The 16,861-nt window shown below is 40.9% G+C and overlaps 1 protein-coding gene across 1 annotated transcript in view; it reads right to left on the minus strand.

Moving 5' to 3' along the window:
- The window catches only part of LOC145412461 (uncharacterized), a 30,529-nt gene that overhangs the window by 1,932 nt on the left and 11,736 nt on the right, over positions 1–16,861 (minus strand). The window contains exons 3-6 of the mRNA XM_080282345.1: positions 14,677–14,859; positions 14,117–14,221; positions 7,112–13,408; positions 5,945–6,160 (exon numbers count right to left, since the gene is read on the minus strand). Of these exons, the coding sequence (XP_080138471.1) occupies positions 5,945–6,160; positions 7,112–13,408; positions 14,117–14,221; positions 14,677–14,859 (6,801 nt within the window). The remainder of the gene's footprint in view (positions 1–5,944; positions 6,161–7,111; positions 13,409–14,116; positions 14,222–14,676; positions 14,860–16,861) is intronic.

Below are 16,861 nucleotides of genomic sequence, written 5' to 3' on the forward strand. Positions count from 1 at the left end.
GGCATTACTCACATACAGTAAATCATTGCAACAACACAACAATCACACTTGCGTAACGTTGGCCTGGTGCTACGCGATGTATAGGCCTACTGTAGCATGATGCTTGGCTGAGAGGTGACGATAGAAGGGGGGCACACGTGAACGAGTCGAAAAGACAGGGCTTTGAACCGCAACTGAACCAAAACAATGCTCTGCATTCTGGGGCTGCCATCTTGCCTGGGACAAGTGACTGTTGCCTTGCGTGTGCCTGGCACTTCGTACGAAATTTTCCAAGGGCAATATTGTCATAGCGGGAAATTCATCACAAATCGGATTTTGGGGTGGAACTTTTCAATTATCATTATAGCGAATTATCGTACACCGAATCAATGTATAACGAGTAGTGACTGTATTTGTTCATTAATTTCATGTGTGTGTGTGTGTGTGTGTGTGTGTGTGTAATGTATAAATGAAAATAACCGGACAAGGTTTGTAGTACTGTTACATTGAGGTAAGGGCCAGGCAAGTAACTACAGCATAAATTATGGTCGGTAAAGGAATACAGCCCATGTAAGATTTGAAAATACCCTAAACATCATTATCCACTGCACTATTTTTAAGCCTATCTTTGCTTAACCCGTGGACTGCACAATTACGTGTACCTTCTTTTATCCCATCCCGCAGTGTGCAAAAAATGAAGGAAATAAAAGTTTTTTTTTTTAGTTTTTGTTTATTATAAACTTGAAGATAAACATCCAGGGCATCATCTGGTGAAAAAAAAAAAAAAAAAAAAATCTCTCTCCGTCTTTGCGTAGGGCCATGCGTAAGTTTCGTAGGGGAGTAGTGAAAAAAATAAATAAATAAATAAATAAATTTTTGTTTTTGTTTAATATAAACCTGAAGATAAATATCCAGGGAATCATCTGGTGAAAAGAAAAAAAATCTCTCTTTCTCTGTTTTTGTGTAGTGCCATGGTAATTTGCATGGGGGTCAAGTAGTTAACAGTGATGCGCAACCAGCACAGACTGAGCTGTGGCTCGCAACGCAATGCTACCCACCCTGAGCTGTGGCTCGCAATCCACGAGTTAAATAAGCTAATGTAAAGAATTTTTAAAAAGTCTTGTGATGGAATCTGCAACAACCAACGTGTGTTTGTATGACTGTTGTTATGTGGTTGTGTGGATGAACCAATCACCCACGCAGCCGGTGAGTCTCTTCATCAAGAACCACTGACTGCTGACCTCCTGCAGTTTGTGTTCTGTATTTTCCTATTTTCAGGGTGGTAAATGACCTTTCCCTGGTGAAGATTTTCGCCGTTATTATCATCATGTTCCTTAAGGAGTACCTACAATTGTTTGTTTGCAGCATAATGGAGGAAATGTACTCTGGATTTCTTTTCCCATTTCTCAACTGGAGGTTAGGTTAGGTTAGGTTTGGTTAAATTATTAAGTACAGATAAGCTAGGTTAGGTTAGGTTTAGTTAAACTCTTAGGTTAGGACAGTGGCTTTCAGCAAAATGACCGACCCCAAGCAGCTGCCTCACACCAGACAGACAGACTCACAGACCTCCACAATTTATAAATTATCTTTGTATGTATATTAAAAGCTGAACTTAACACTTCATCACAGTAGTAGTAGTAGTAGTTGTTCCCTAGGCAGTCTGGCCGAACAGCCCCGAGTACTCCATCACAGTTATTTTACAATGTAGTCTTAGCACAGTACTGTTAAGCCGTCATGTATAAGCAAGTGCCTCCCCTGACAGCATTCACAGATGTTTTCTTAATTTACAATTTTTTTTCTTTCGTACCAAGAATTATTGTTTGGCCATCAGAATGTGCAAGAATCTGTTTAGCCAAAATTTATCACGTACAGTAATCATCTGTCTATCTATCTATCTATAACCTAACACCCTAAACCCTAACATCCTAAACCCTCAAAGGGTGGCCGCAGACAAAAAGCCTCCAAGTCGCTCTGCCACCCACCACTTGACCCCCCTCCCCCAAACTCAATCCCCCCTCCCTTATATACCTCTCAACCACATCCCTCCACCTCATCCTCGGTCTCCCCCTCCCTCTCCCTCCCTCCACCTCACCTACATACACCCTCTTAGTCAGTCTTTCATTCTCCATTCTCTCCACATGTCCAAACCACCTCAGTGTATTTCTCCTAATTTTCTCAATCACATCCACATGCACCCCACAATGTTCTTTCATTTCTTCATTCGTCAACCTGTCCCTCCATGTCACTCCACATGCTCCTCTCAGGTAACTCACTTCCACTGCTCTCACTTCTGACTTGTTCCCCTCTAGCAAGGTCCATGCCTCACTTCCATACGTCAGGGTAGGGATCACAATATTATCATGCAGTGACTTCTTAACTTCCATACTTACCTCCCTATTTCTCATCATCGCTTTCAGTGAACCAACAGCCCTCCTTCCCTACTGTACCCTTTCAAGCACTTCATCCCCAACTTCCATCCTTACTCATCACACTACCCAAGTACTTGAATGCACTCACACTCTCCATATCCTCACCATCCAACCTCACTGTGCATTCTGTGACTTCATTCCTCTCAAACACCATACCTTTACTCTTGTTTACATTGAGATTCCTCTTCTTACACACTGTCCCAAATTCATTCACCAAACCTTGCAGCTCCCATTCATCTTCACTCAACAGTCCTGTATCATCAACAAACAGCAGCACCAGAATCTTCCACACCTCATCCTCATTTGTTAGAGCCACCCCCACATCCACTGCCCTATCTTGCACCTCCTTTACAACCCCATCCATGTATATATTAAACAGCAATGGAGACATCACACATCTCTGTTTCAGTCCTACATTTAGATCAAAGAACTCATTCAGTTCACCATCCACTCACACTGTAGCCCTAACTCTCTCACACATACTCTTCACAGCACTCAGCAATTTCCCATCAACTCCATATATTCTTAATATCTTTCACATGCCTTGCCTATCTACTCTGTCATATGCTTTCTCCAAGACCATGAAGGCAGCATACACTTTCCTTCCCTTCTCTAGATACTTCTCCACTAAACATCTTAGAACAAATATTTGATCCACACACCCTTTTCACCTTCCTAAATCCCCCTTGTTCTTCTCCAACAAGCTCCTCTGTTATATGCCTAACCCTATCAATGAGTATTCTACCATATATTTTTCCAACCACACTAAGAAGGCAAATACCCCTACGATTACCATATAATTCTCTCTCCCCTTTCCTTTGTATAAAAGAACAATTATACCTGATTTCCAGTCCTCTGGAACCATTCCCTATTCCCAAGCCAATCTACACAACTTCCATATCCACTCCACAACAATCTCACCCCCATACTTCAGCATTTCATCGTACGCTCCATAAATTCCTGGGGCCTATCCCATTTTATCTGCTTCATTGCTTCAACTACTTCCACCCTACTGATCTCTTCCTCCCTCCTCTCATCTCTTCTTCTCCCAGCCATTCTCCAACCACTTATACTCGCACTGCTCTCACTCTCTACATTCAACAAATCCTCAAAGTGCTCCTTCCATCTCCTCATTTTCTCTCTCTTCTCCACCAACAACCTGTTATTCCCAGCTTTCACTCCCCTATTATTTCTCCTTTCAGACTGTCTTATTTTCTTTACTTCCTCCAAAACCATTTCATATTCACCCTCCATTTCACACTCAGATTCCTCAAAACTCTTCATCCACTCTCCTCTTACTCTCCTTCACCAATCTCTTCACCTCCCTTCTCCTACTCAAGTATACCTCACTCCTCTCTCTCATCTTCTCCCCTACCTATACTCTCTAGCCAGTCACTATATGCCTCCTTCTTTTGTTCCACAGCTCATTTCACCTCATCATTCTACCATGCTGTCCCTTGCACATCCCTGCGTCTCCTCCTTACTCCACAAACCACCTTACACATTGTGCCTATCTCTTCCGTGAATATCCTGCATACTTCCACCCATTCCATCTGCTCTAACTCATACCTTCCCAATCTTTCTTCCACTATGCTCTTATACTCTGCCAACTTCTCCATTCTTTTCACAGGAGCTGCTTCCTCCTGCCTTTCCCTTCGTCTCTTCACCCATTTTCTTTGCAGCCTTACCTTGGACACCACTAAATGATTGTCTAAGATTCAATTCCCCCAACCTCTCCACACTCTTGCATCCAACACTTATCTTCTCATTCGCTCATCCTCACGCACGTAATCTATCATCGCCTTTTGTCCAACAAGTTCACCGTCCATCCTCCTCATGACTCTCCATGTATACCTGTGGATCATCTTAAGCTGGAAGGTGTTGGCTATTGCCAACCCCTTACTAGCACAGATGTCCATCAAAACACTACTATTCCCATCTACTTCAGCAGGCACATCCCACTGACAAACCACTCCATTCACTTGTACATTCCCAACTTTGCCATTCATGTCTCCACTCAAAAACACTCTCTCACTCCTCTCAAACTTGTCCATACATGCTTCTACACTCGCCGAAAACTCATCTTTCACTCTTGCCACTCGGTCCTCTGTTAGCGCGTAGGCACATACAATCGCCCAAGCTTGTATACGGTACCTACTTTCATCCTAACCCATACAATCCATGCACCCACTGTTCCATACTCTCTTATATTCTCCTTCCACTTCTTGCTTATCATCAGACATACTCCCTCTCTTGCCCTCTCATTCTCATTAACTCTCGCACATATTCCTAAACCATACTCCCATTCTCTCACCCTTTCACCTTTCCATTTACTTTCAGTCAATCCACACACATTCCTTCTTGCATCCTCAAGCACCTGAACAATCTCTCTCTCTTTCAATTCATCATTCATTCCTCTCACATTCCACATTCCCATCCTTAGAATATCCTTCGTCCGTTCCTTGGTCGTCAACGTATGGCCCGTCTTGGTCTGAGGAGCTTTGTTTGCTTGATTAGTTAGTTCTTTCTACAGGGTGGGGCACTAACCCACCACCAACCCTTTTAGTTGCCTCATACAACAAGCAGGGATACTGGGGGAGTATTCTTGAAACCCCTCAACTCCCAGGGGAAGGGGGGTTCAAAGAAATTACAAACAAAATTGTGTTGTGGTGGAACCAGGTAGCTAGAAGTGCACTGTGTGGTGACTGAGTAGCACTCATGCCTTGCACTTTGTAGGAAGGGTCTGCTGAGAGTTTACTAACCCCTCCACAATTTATGAAATAACACACAGCACTCCGTATGATCGCTGCTGTATGTACCATCTATAAATAATCTCTTCTAGATTGAGTCGTGTCCAATGGCAGCTTTAGAGTTTTTCTTTTACTTTCACCACATTCACTGTAATATCACACTTTATAGCAGTTGCCTAATTTTCCTTTAGTTTTTCTTGATGCTTGATACACTTTGTTTGGTGATACCGTACCACACTTTTACTATGAGTTTTCCTGCAGAAACACCAGCTTTCATTTAGCCAAAATTTTCACTATCAACACTGCGTAATGTTACATGATTCCTCTTGATCATGACACCTTTAGTCTTTCCAGAGGCTCCACTTGCATTAAGAGCCATGGTAAGTGGCAAAACACCACCACTACCATCTGCTGCCACCCAGACCAGCTGATTTTTTTTTTTTTTTTTACATATTACAAAAATTTATGAAGGCATGACTGAATAAAAGTATTATAAGTTTTTCAGAAGAGAAAACATTAAGGTGAATTTTTGTACTGCTGAATGGGTAGGGAGGAAAAATATTTAAGGAGACTAAGATGAAAAGTAATTTTTACAAAATAAGTTGTGCTTAGATAAAAATGAGTACTGTAATGCTATGCAGATTCCATGAATGAAGTGAGTACTGAATGGCATTCTGAAGCTAAATGAAGAGATCAAAGCCTTAGTAATGTATTCAAGAAACAAAGTAAGTGGCCACGGTTAAGAGCAATAACCTGAATTACTTATTTTTAACACAAGTAACAAACCTGAAATGCATCAATGGTGCTGATGACAAGATCAATTACTCCTCTAAACTTTGCCAATCTCTCTTCGAGGTGCATTTTCTGGCGTAGGTATGGAGTGACTACAGCTACTTTTTCCTTGTACTTCATATCCTCAAGCACCTCACATATCTTGAAGACGAAGGATGCTTCAGGGGGGTTATACAACTCACGTCCTTCATGCCTCTTCTCCAAGGATGTCTGTTAAATCACAATACAGTCAGAACCTTTTCTTAACCTTTCACAGTAAATCATCATCATCATTATGGATGGGGAGAGGTAGGGCCCAGAAATAAAGAAAATATCTGGTAGAGGAACATTTATCAACAGCAAACTCATTCCGCACCTGCAAGCCTCTGAAATCCAGGTATTACTTCACAGGTCTATTTCCATGTACTGTATATTTATTTTTCTTTAAAGATTTACTTTACATGCCAGATGGAGTCAATAGGTAAGTCACCCATCACAAACACCCTGGAAGTGCACTGACACCATACAGAAATTCCTAAAACCTGTCATTCTCTTCAGCACCTCTGCCATTACAAGAAGTCACAATAACCTGTGCCATTTTCACCATTTAAAACTTAAATCTGACTTCCACACCCGAGTTGAAACATTTTTTATTTTACTCCTCTCTGCCATTTCGATGGTCATCAATAAAGTAACTCACGCTTTACCCCACTCAGGATAGCCTATATCTGACCAAATCCACTTTCTGCCATTTCATCTTATTCAACAAACTGTACTTTGTTTACATTCTTTATTCACCCTCACATTCCATGCAACCATGCAGGCCTACCTAGTTTTCCCAGGCCCTGGGTAGGTACAGGTGAAAAATCCAAGGCCTCCTGTATCACTGTAAGGGAGATTCACAGGACTAAGAGATCCCTGACCCACACCACCCTGTTCCTTCTTGCCTATTCACCATGCAGTGAATACAGGGGTAGTATTTTTTTACTCCTACCACAGGCATGGTGGTGTTCCACCAAACCAGTAAATATCATTACAATTAAAATCATCATCATCATCACCGTAATTTTAATGCAAGCTGTGTACAGCTTGCTACAAGAGATAAAAGTTCTCTAAATAAAAACACTAACAAATAGCTTAAGAAAAAAAAAAAGCTACTGTACAAAATCTTTAAGTACTAACCTTGAGATCAAACAGTAAATATGGCTTGAGGAGATGAGCACGTGCTGCTGCAATGCGAGGACAGGTAGTGAGTTTACCCTGGTAGAAGTGGAGAGATGGCCACATAGCAATCTCTGGGTGCATCCGATACTGCACACTTAGGGTATGAACAGCTTTCTCCTCTTGCAGCTCTACTACAAGCCTGTGATAAAGACGTTCAAAAAGTGACTGCTTGAGATTCTTGTCTTGTGCAAGGCGTGAGACTACAGTAGCTGGCAGCTGCTTGTGATCTCCTACCAGCACCAACTTCTTCACTCCAAGTAGCAGTGGCAGCCATGTTTCTGTCTCCCGGCACTGGCTTGCCTCATCCAAGATACAGCAAGTGAAATGCCCAGGGTACCGGGAGAATATATCAGCCATTGCTCCTGACATGCACGATCCAAGTGTTGTTGTTATAACCTCTGCATTCAGTAAGACTTTCTCTTGCCACCTTTGTTGCATTTCATGCATTTCTTGCATGGTTGGCTGGATTCGGAAACTCTTTTCAAAATCAGCCTTAGATCTTGCCAAATCAAAAAGCCTTATTTCCATCCCCTGAATTTCTGCTGTACTTTTCTTTTCTTTTCTGGCATTCTCAAGGTCTTCTGCCGCCTTCTCTACCATTAGCTTTCTTCTCTCCCACTCCTGCCTTGTGGAAAGATTTCTAGGAGTAGAAATTTCCATTCTGATTTGCTTCTGTACAAATGCATCTAATGTGTAGCCCAGTATTTCATTTCTCATACTCTGCTTCACACCAACTCGTACAACACGTAAGCACAAGCCAATTTCACGTAGCTTTCCCAACCTAAGAGTCAGTTCATCAGCTGCTGCATTGGATGGAGCACAGAGTAGCACCCTACAACCCTGACCTTGCCCTTCACTCTGAAGTTTCTCACCAAGCTTGACCATTTGGGCAATAAGGGCAGTGATTGTACGAGTCTTGCCAGTTCCAGGTGGTCCATGAATCAAGCTTAGCTTTGGAATCTGTGGGTCATAGATGCACTTGCTACTCACTTCAACAACTGCCCTCTGTTGTGTATCATTGATTGGCATGTTCTCTACAAGATACTGACAGTTATGATTGCAGACAAATGCATGCACATTTGGCTGCAGAATATCTTTGCAAAGAGGGGAAAGAGGTAATTTACACAAGCCTTCCCACATGCGAGTATTAGGTTTCAGATATGAAATATTATTGATTGATATGATGGTTCCAGGTCTTACTCTTGTTATAAGCTCTTTTGTTACCCGTACTCCCAACATCAAGCAAACATTACCCAGTGGGCATGTATTCCTGAGTTCATTGGTTACTTGTTTCCTGTTCTTTGTCAAATAATCTACATAGCCAAATATTTTTAATCCCTTATGGCCCTCGTTTATTCTAAGTGAAATCAATGAACCCTGACGTGGATGGTAACCATTCATACTCTGATATTCAGTGATAAGAGCTGTCAGTTTCAGGGTCCAGAATGTTAGTGTGCGAGATGATGTTGCAACAAATGCTGGCTGTATGACTTCAACCTGTGCTGGTAAACCTATAGCTGAGTCTCTATATTTGAGCCAATCCTTGTAAACATTTTCCCAAACTTCCAAGTAGATTAAATTGCTGAATATCTCTTTATAATCACTAAATGAATTATAGAGAATAAGTGTTGGATAGTTCTTAGAGGATCCAACTGGGGGAGGGAGTACAGGTCGACTTGAACCCCTTGCCTCATTCTTCTCTTGTGCAGTATGATACTGTCTCAACCAATCAAAGTTCCATGAACAAATGTGATAAATAAAACATTCCATGTAGTAGTGGGGGATATTGTTGAGTTTTTGAAGCATGAATGGCTGTATCTCCCGAGCCCTCACTTCAGGAAGCCCAGTATGATCATGGCGCTTACGTGGAGAGATGAACTTAATTTTAACTAGATCTTCTTCACTTGGGGGAAAGCAAACACTTTTCCTAGGCTTGTGAGGGCCTGGTGGTAATAACCTAAGTATACCTTGTGTAATAATATCAATGGATTCTTCTTCTTTGTTTGCACTACTTTGAGGTAAAAGGTTTCCAGTCATCTGTTGGTCTTTGTCAACATTAGTTTGAGGCAAAAGGTTGGTACCAGTATCAACTTCTCTCTTCTCCTCACCTTGTACTTGCTGAGAACTCCAAAGTTTAGTACCTGTTTTTGATAACTCTGCTTTTTTCTTGTTTACAGTGGATCTGTTGTCTTCTTTATCACCTAGATCTGAAGACTTGACTGAAAGTTCTCCTGTCTTGTCAGTAGTTTTGGGAATCTTGAACTTTGGTTTTTTGCATACAGTAGAAGGTGATACTAAGCTTGAAAACATGTCAATGTCTGTTAGTTTTTCAGAACGTGTCTTTCTGGTTACTTTAGCTGCTACCTTAGGTCGTGGTTTATCTTTCCTCTCAGAACTCTTGGATTTATTTCTTTTCTGAATTGAAATATTTGCATCTGTCTTTCCTGAAGTGTAAGGCTCAACCTGGACCTTTCTGCTGTGTTCAGATTTTACTTTAGAGACAAGATGATGCTTTTCTTTGGTCTTCAAATTAGTGCTGTATGGAGCAAGGTCAAATTTACTTGATAAATTGTCTCTGAGACTAAGGTGTTTCTTATCTTTCTTTATTGCAGACACAGAAGTTTTAGAACTCTTTTTTCTCTCCTTTCTACGTGGTCTATCCTTTTCTCTGGAAAACCCTTTGCTTGGGGGGCTGATCCATTTCTTTTCCACAGGTTTCCCATAAAACTCCAAGCTAGCTGAGCCTCTTTTTTTGAGAACATCATTTTTTGTGCGTGGTGGTGGAGTCTTAGGGGTGGTTAAAAGTGATTTTCTTGGATAACTACTTTTCACTTTCTTGAGCACAGAATCGGTATCACATGTACTTGTTGAAGGAACTTGTTGATCTATGTGTGGTGTGCCTTCTGGAACTTCCACTGACTCAACACATTCTGTATCTTTCTTTTCATCATCATCATCATCATCAAAGAAACCCTGGGAAAGCTGAGGCCACCAATCATCAAGACCATCTTCATCATTATCATCATTCTCTGATATTTGGTCTGAGCTATGGACAGGGGGTGAGGAGCTAGGAGATGGGGAGGGGGCTGAAGATGCATCACCTTCAATAATTTCCACATCATCATCATCCCAAAATGCTTGTGAAAGGATTGGAAACCACTGGTCATCCACATCTTCTGGCTCTTTTTTTACTGGTGAAATTTTTTCTGTACTGTCAAGATCCTCTTGCTTCAAAGCCTTGAGTTCTTTTTCCTCGAACAAATCAGTTTCATTCTCCTCAAACAAATCCTTAATATCAAGATCAGGGCTTGGAGGCAAAGGACCAAATGATGCATTGAATTTCTTTGGTGTTTCTTCATCTTCATCACTTGATACCCAGATTGTATCATCCATCTGTGAATACATAAATATCACATCATCATCATCATCATTATCAGCAGTAGCTTTCAAATCTTCTTGTTCACCCTCCACTGGTTCTTGTTTTATCACTACATCCATGCTAATATCATCAAATTTCTCCTTCTTTATCCTGACCACCTCATTTGGACACACAACTTCTCTTTCTTCCTTTTTACAGGCAATTCTGACACTTGGCATCTTAGATGTGTCATCTTGTCTTGATCCACCTTGGGTACTTCTAACATTTGATATCTTAGGTGTGTTCTCTTTTCTCAATTCACCTTGGGCACTTTTGGCACTGGATAACTTAAATGTATCCCTTTTTCTTGATCCACCTTGGGTACTTGTGACTCTTGATATCTTGGATGTGTCCTCTTGTCCTGATCCACCTCGGGCACTTTTGGCAATGGGTGTCTCCTCTTGTCTCAATCCATCTTGGGCACTCTTGGCATTGGACGTCTCCTCTTGTCTCGATCCATCTTGGGCACTTTTGGTACTGGATGTCTTCTCTCGTATCAATATACCTTGGACACTTTTGGCACTGGATGTGTCCTCTTGTCTTGATTTACCTTGGGCACTTTTGGCATTGGGTGTCTCGTCTTGTCTAGATCCATTTTGGGCACTTTTGGCTTGGGCACTTCTAACATTTGATACCTTAGATGTGTTCTCTTTTCTCAACTCACCTTGGGCACTTTTGGCATTGGATAACTTAAATATATCCCCTTTTCTTGATCCACCTTGGGAACTTCTGACTCTTGATATCTTAGACATATCCTCTTGTCCTGATCCACCTCGGACACTTTTGGCATTGGATGGCTCCTCTGGTGTTGATCCATCTAGGGCACTCCTGGCACTGGGTGTCTCCTCTTGTCTTGATCCACCTTGGGCACTTTTGGGACTGGATGTCTCCTCTTGTATTGATTCACCTTGGGCACTTTTGACACTGGATGTGTCCTCTTGTCTTGATCTACCTTGGGCACTTTTGGCACTGCATGTGTCCTCCTGTCTTGATCCACCTTTGGCACTTTCTGCACTGGGTGTCTCCTCCTGTTTTGATCCACCTTGGGCACTTTTGGCATTGGATGTGTCCTCTTGTCTTGATCCACCATCTTCTACAACTTTACCCATTTCCATCAAATTACATGATGCCAGACCCTTACTTGCTTCTACAGTCACCACCTCTGATTTTATCCTGCAAACAGATGAAATATTATCTTCTGTGTGGTTGTACGTATTCTTGCTACTAAAGTTTTCTTTTTCTTCCACATTCATTTCATCATCACCTTCTATGTGTGGAACTTTATGGCTACCAGTGCTTCGTTCTTCACTTAGACTCCTTTTTGTACTGAGACGGCGCCTGGATTTTGACAACTTTGAGCAGAATGGTTCTTGTACATGAATCAATGACCGTTCCTCTTTTACATTAATTAAATCAGGTAATACATCATCCATATCAAAGAATCCTTCAGCTGAAGCTTTCATCTTTTTTTTACACTCAGTTGCCACTTCACGTATATTCATGGTTTTGCTTGATGTTGGGGACTGAAGAATTAGATCCATGCTGCTACTTTCTATTACAGTTTTCCCTTCCTTAATACCGTCAACAATATGGCCAGGCAACTTATTTACAGCAACACAACATTCTTTTTTACAGTCAATGAAACATGTACTCAAGCCATTGTTCCTGGAAGGTGAATTTCTGTTGTTATTCAATTGACAATTCTCATCCTCAGTTGATGAATCACAAATATTACCACAACTAGAATCATTACGAAGTTTCCTCAGTTTACTTTTTCTCTGGTACTGTGTAGTAGATGTAGGTTCACCTTCAGTAACATTTTGGAGGGATTCACCTGAAGGAAGACTTGATAAAGACTGAATAACTCCTTCTTTATGATCCTGCTTCGATATGTCATCAACAATTTCATTCTGGCCTTTCTTATCTGCATCTCTTTTTCTCTTAAAAGAATTTCTCCTAATGCTACTTGGACTTTCATCTGAAATGTCAACCAAGCAAACTTCATCTGAAGCACTCGCCTCTGCTGCATTTTCGATATTTGACGTGCTGTTTTCAGAAGTTGGAGATGCATCATCTTTGTCATTTCTACGACAAGAAATAGGGTCATCTTGAGTAAGATCAATCATACATGAATCCGAGTCATCACTGAGATTATCAAAAACGGAAGGTTTTTTAATATCTTGCGGAACAGATGAAGGCCCCAATATTTCTATATTATTCTCTGGAAACCCAGACCTAGAACATGTACTGTGCAACACATCCATACCCCTAATTGTGTTCTCCCTAGAAGACTTCTTACCTTCAGGATTCTGCTCACAGTTGCTAATATGGACTTCTGAATCATTCTCTCCATTTTTAGGGGTACTTTCAAGGTTGGGTGTGTCTGGTCTAACTGACTTATATGTGATTGCTGTGTCAATGCTTGAGGCACTTGTACAGGGATGATCTGTAAATACAGCTGTTTTATGGAAACTGGATAAATTGTCATTTTTGTTCAATTCAAGACCATTCTTACATAAGTTACTTTCTAATTTAATACGTATGTCCTTAGAATAACTTTCTGCAGAGTTTGCTCTCACTGAGGAAGTGGTAATTTGGTTACTCTTATTAACAGGGTGTTCTTTCCCAGGACTCAAAGCAGAGTCAGGATGTACATTTTCCACTTGTTCACAACTAGGCAGTGTGTCCCTCTGTGCATTTCTGACTGAAAGCACAGAATATCTTGTTCCCTGCATGGAATCTGATATTGTCAATGATGCTTTTGAGGCAACACTTGTTTGGTACACTGACTGGTCAATGTCAGGATCAACAGAAGTGGATTCCACCAACTGAGAGTTCTGAGAAACCATCCTATTTTGGGGACAAAGTATATTAAACTCTTTTCCTTGATTATGAGTTGTCAATAGAATACTTTTTAGTTCATTCACATCTTTCAAAAGTTCTATCCCAGAACTACACACTTCACTCTGCTTCACAGGATCAGCTTTGTTCATATCATCATGACACTCTTTCTCCCTATAATTAACTGACTTACTTTCAGCCAAAACCATGGATACTTGCTTAGCAATTTGTGATTCATGTAATGGCTGCAACCCTGTCTTTGATAGTTCAGTACGTGACATCAGAGAGCAACACTTCACTCCATGTTCCATCATACCTTGCTGACTAGTGGAATGGGAATGAACTATAGAGGTCTGAATGTTTGTATGGAGGGAGTCTGCTGAAGCAAGTGGTCTAGAGAGAGAATGGTCTGCTGAATCAGGCAGTCTAGCCAGCTGGTCTGGCAAAAAAGGTGACCTTTTATGCTGAAGGTCAATAGGTTTGTGAGGGTAATGAGAGGAGAGGTCTGCAGAGGGATGTGGGCTAAGGCAAGGAGTTTTCCCCAGAGTTTGTGGGCTGGGATGCTGGGAACATGTCGAAGAATGTGTGGGGCAGGAGTGATCTTGCTGAGGTTGTAGGCTAACAGATGAAGCAACAGTGCACGGCTTTCCATGACTAAGGGTTCTTTCCTGTAATGAGGAACAAAGAGGAAAATTGTCCCCAACATCTTCCTGAGGATGAGACTGTTCAGCAGCTGTGGATGACCTTGAGGTGGAGGATACTCTTCTCACTCTTGGAAAACATGTAACAGCTTGGTCCAGGTTCTCTTCCTAAGGGAATTGAAAAGAAAGTTATAGCTATATATATATATATATATATATATATATATATTTTTTCATAAAAACAACATATACTGGTATAACTTGTTTATGTGTGTATTTATGCTGTATACAGTATATGTATATATTGGCAGATTTTGTAATTAAACCCTCCATTTGCTGGCTCAAAGGATTTAGTGCCTTGCCTATTTAGCCACGTACACTTATTCAGTTCTACATTAGAAAATGAGGATCATATCAATGCTGAAAAACAATGGTTAAGCACTTAACACCGATTGGACTTTTCATCTCTTCCCATTATTTATATCCTCAGACTCTTCCCATTATTAATATCCTCAAACTACAAAATACAAAACAGCAGTGACTAGAAGAGTGAGTGCATGAGTGAGGAAGTGAGGGATGTGTATATATGTATGTAGGCATATGTGACTGTGTGTGTCTCTTACCCTTGTCTCTGGTGCAGTCTGTGAGCTACACAAACTCAGAAACACAAAATTTTTATTGCTGATGTGGTTTCCATTAGCAAACGTAAGCGGAACTCCCAAGCCAATCCGGCTGCCAATCCGAAGTTCAGCACATTTGTTGTTATCAGTGAGCTGCAGGTCATCAACATATGTGTGATTGGTTCTCTGTAAGCACAAAATCACAGTATGAATAAAGCACTCTAATAGCACATGTTAGACAAAAAATACCACATCTTAATCCCTTAAATCTTGTGATGTCTCCCTATACTTATTCTTGGAATCACAAGGCAATTTTACTTGATTTCTGTGTAACATTCAATGTACAGTAGACCCTTGTTCTGCACATCCCCTGACTGCATGAAATATGTTTTAAGAAAAATTATCAACCTCAACCACGTTTCATTTTACTCAGCAACCAGCATGTTTTGCACAGCAAGACAGCTGATCAACATTAAAATTCAAGTCTCTAACAAATCTGAGTGGAATAATTTTGAGGGCTATGAAGCCTAGCCTCAGCCCTCAAGAGGTCAGGGGCAGCCTAAGATACCCCTCTACCAAAACAACTATCACTTGGCCATTTGAGCTACAGGATCAAGTTATGTTTAAATTCCACGTATTGGCCACTTATTACCACAATATTCTTCTTCATTTGCTAGTTCTTATGTCTAATGATGATCAGTGGATTTTTATGCATGTGTTTAGTGGGGGTACATCTTTGAAGAGTGACAAAAATGGACTTAGGGAATATTTTGGGATTTCCTCCCAAACAGCAGCCAAATAACAATTGTTCTTGTAGAACAATTAGTACAGTAGTTTTAAGAGATACATTACCAACACAAAATGAGGGTCTACTTCAGAGGGAATTTATGTAACTTTCATTAACCTCTTCAGTAACAAAAGCATTGCACAAAGTGCATAAATTAATCTGTCACATTAGGAACAGAATGGAAAAATACATTTTCTGATTAAAGGGGATAATGAAAAGCAGTAATGTCCAACATCCGTGCAGTAAAATGGTGCACTTCCAAACTGCTTGATACTACGGTACTCACTGATGGGACTGCAGATGTTATACATGGATTGCCAACGAGCAAATCATAATATCCCCTTTATTTTATACAATTCATTACTGTACACAGACATTTGCAAGGGAAACACTCTATCTAACCTACATTACATAAATTAATTCATGACAACTCTCAATCATACAGACACACAATAAATGCAAGTACTGATATGAAAGTATTTATAAAAGGCAGTGAAACACATCAGGGGCTGATGAAGGAAGTAAATGTGTGTGATGGATGCAAGAATAAATGTTGACAGGATCTAATAACTTTGTACAGTACCACAGTCTAAGTTGAAATTATATAAGAAATGGGAGCAAGGAAAGCACATTAAATAAAATGAGACAACAGCATAAATGAATGGACTGTGGAAGATACATAATCACAAACAGCACACAAAAAGAATATCAGTGAGTTGGAGGTGGGGAGATAATGAAGACTGTTCAAGAATGCAGAAAAATGCAATAACTGTAATTATAATAATAATAACAATGTAACTCGTATTTCAAACCCAAAGATGCACATAACTATACATGGTATAAAGGGAATGGGGATTGTGTTGAAAGGAGCTTGATTGATTACGTGCTCGTAGAGTGGTCGTTGCTGGGAATGGTTGCCGACACGAAGGCCATGAGGACGATGGGGAGGTCTGTCAGATCATATGATTGTGGCATGCAAGATCAAGCTGAGAGGAGTGAGGTGGACTAGGCGAGAGAGGAGCAGTCAGGGAGAAAGACTGAAAGTCAAGATGCTGATGATCAAAAAATGGCAGATGAATACAGAACCAAAGTATGCGAGGAGATGGAATCAGTGAACCGGAATGAAATGGATCTGGACAGCCTTTGGACTCCTTACAAGGACTGCTTAGTTATGAATGCTAAAGCGGTGAGTGATGTGGCAAAAGTAACAACAAAGAAGAAAGGTGTGGCATGGTTGGATGAAAAGGTTATGAGAGCAGTGGAGGAAAAGAGGAAAAAGTGGCTAGAGTGGTTACAGGACAAGGGTTCACTTGAAATAAGAACTGAATATACTGAGGGCAAGAAGCACGTAAAGAGACTAGTGACGAGGAAAAAGAAGAAGGCAAGTGATGATCTAGGAAG

Source organism: Coenobita brevimanus, chromosome 93 (genome assembly GCF_032717465.1).
Source record: "Coenobita brevimanus isolate Jiangsu-jjx chromosome 93, ASM3271746v2, whole genome shotgun sequence".
Taxonomy (NCBI): domain Eukaryota; kingdom Metazoa; phylum Arthropoda; class Malacostraca; order Decapoda; family Coenobitidae; genus Coenobita; species Coenobita brevimanus.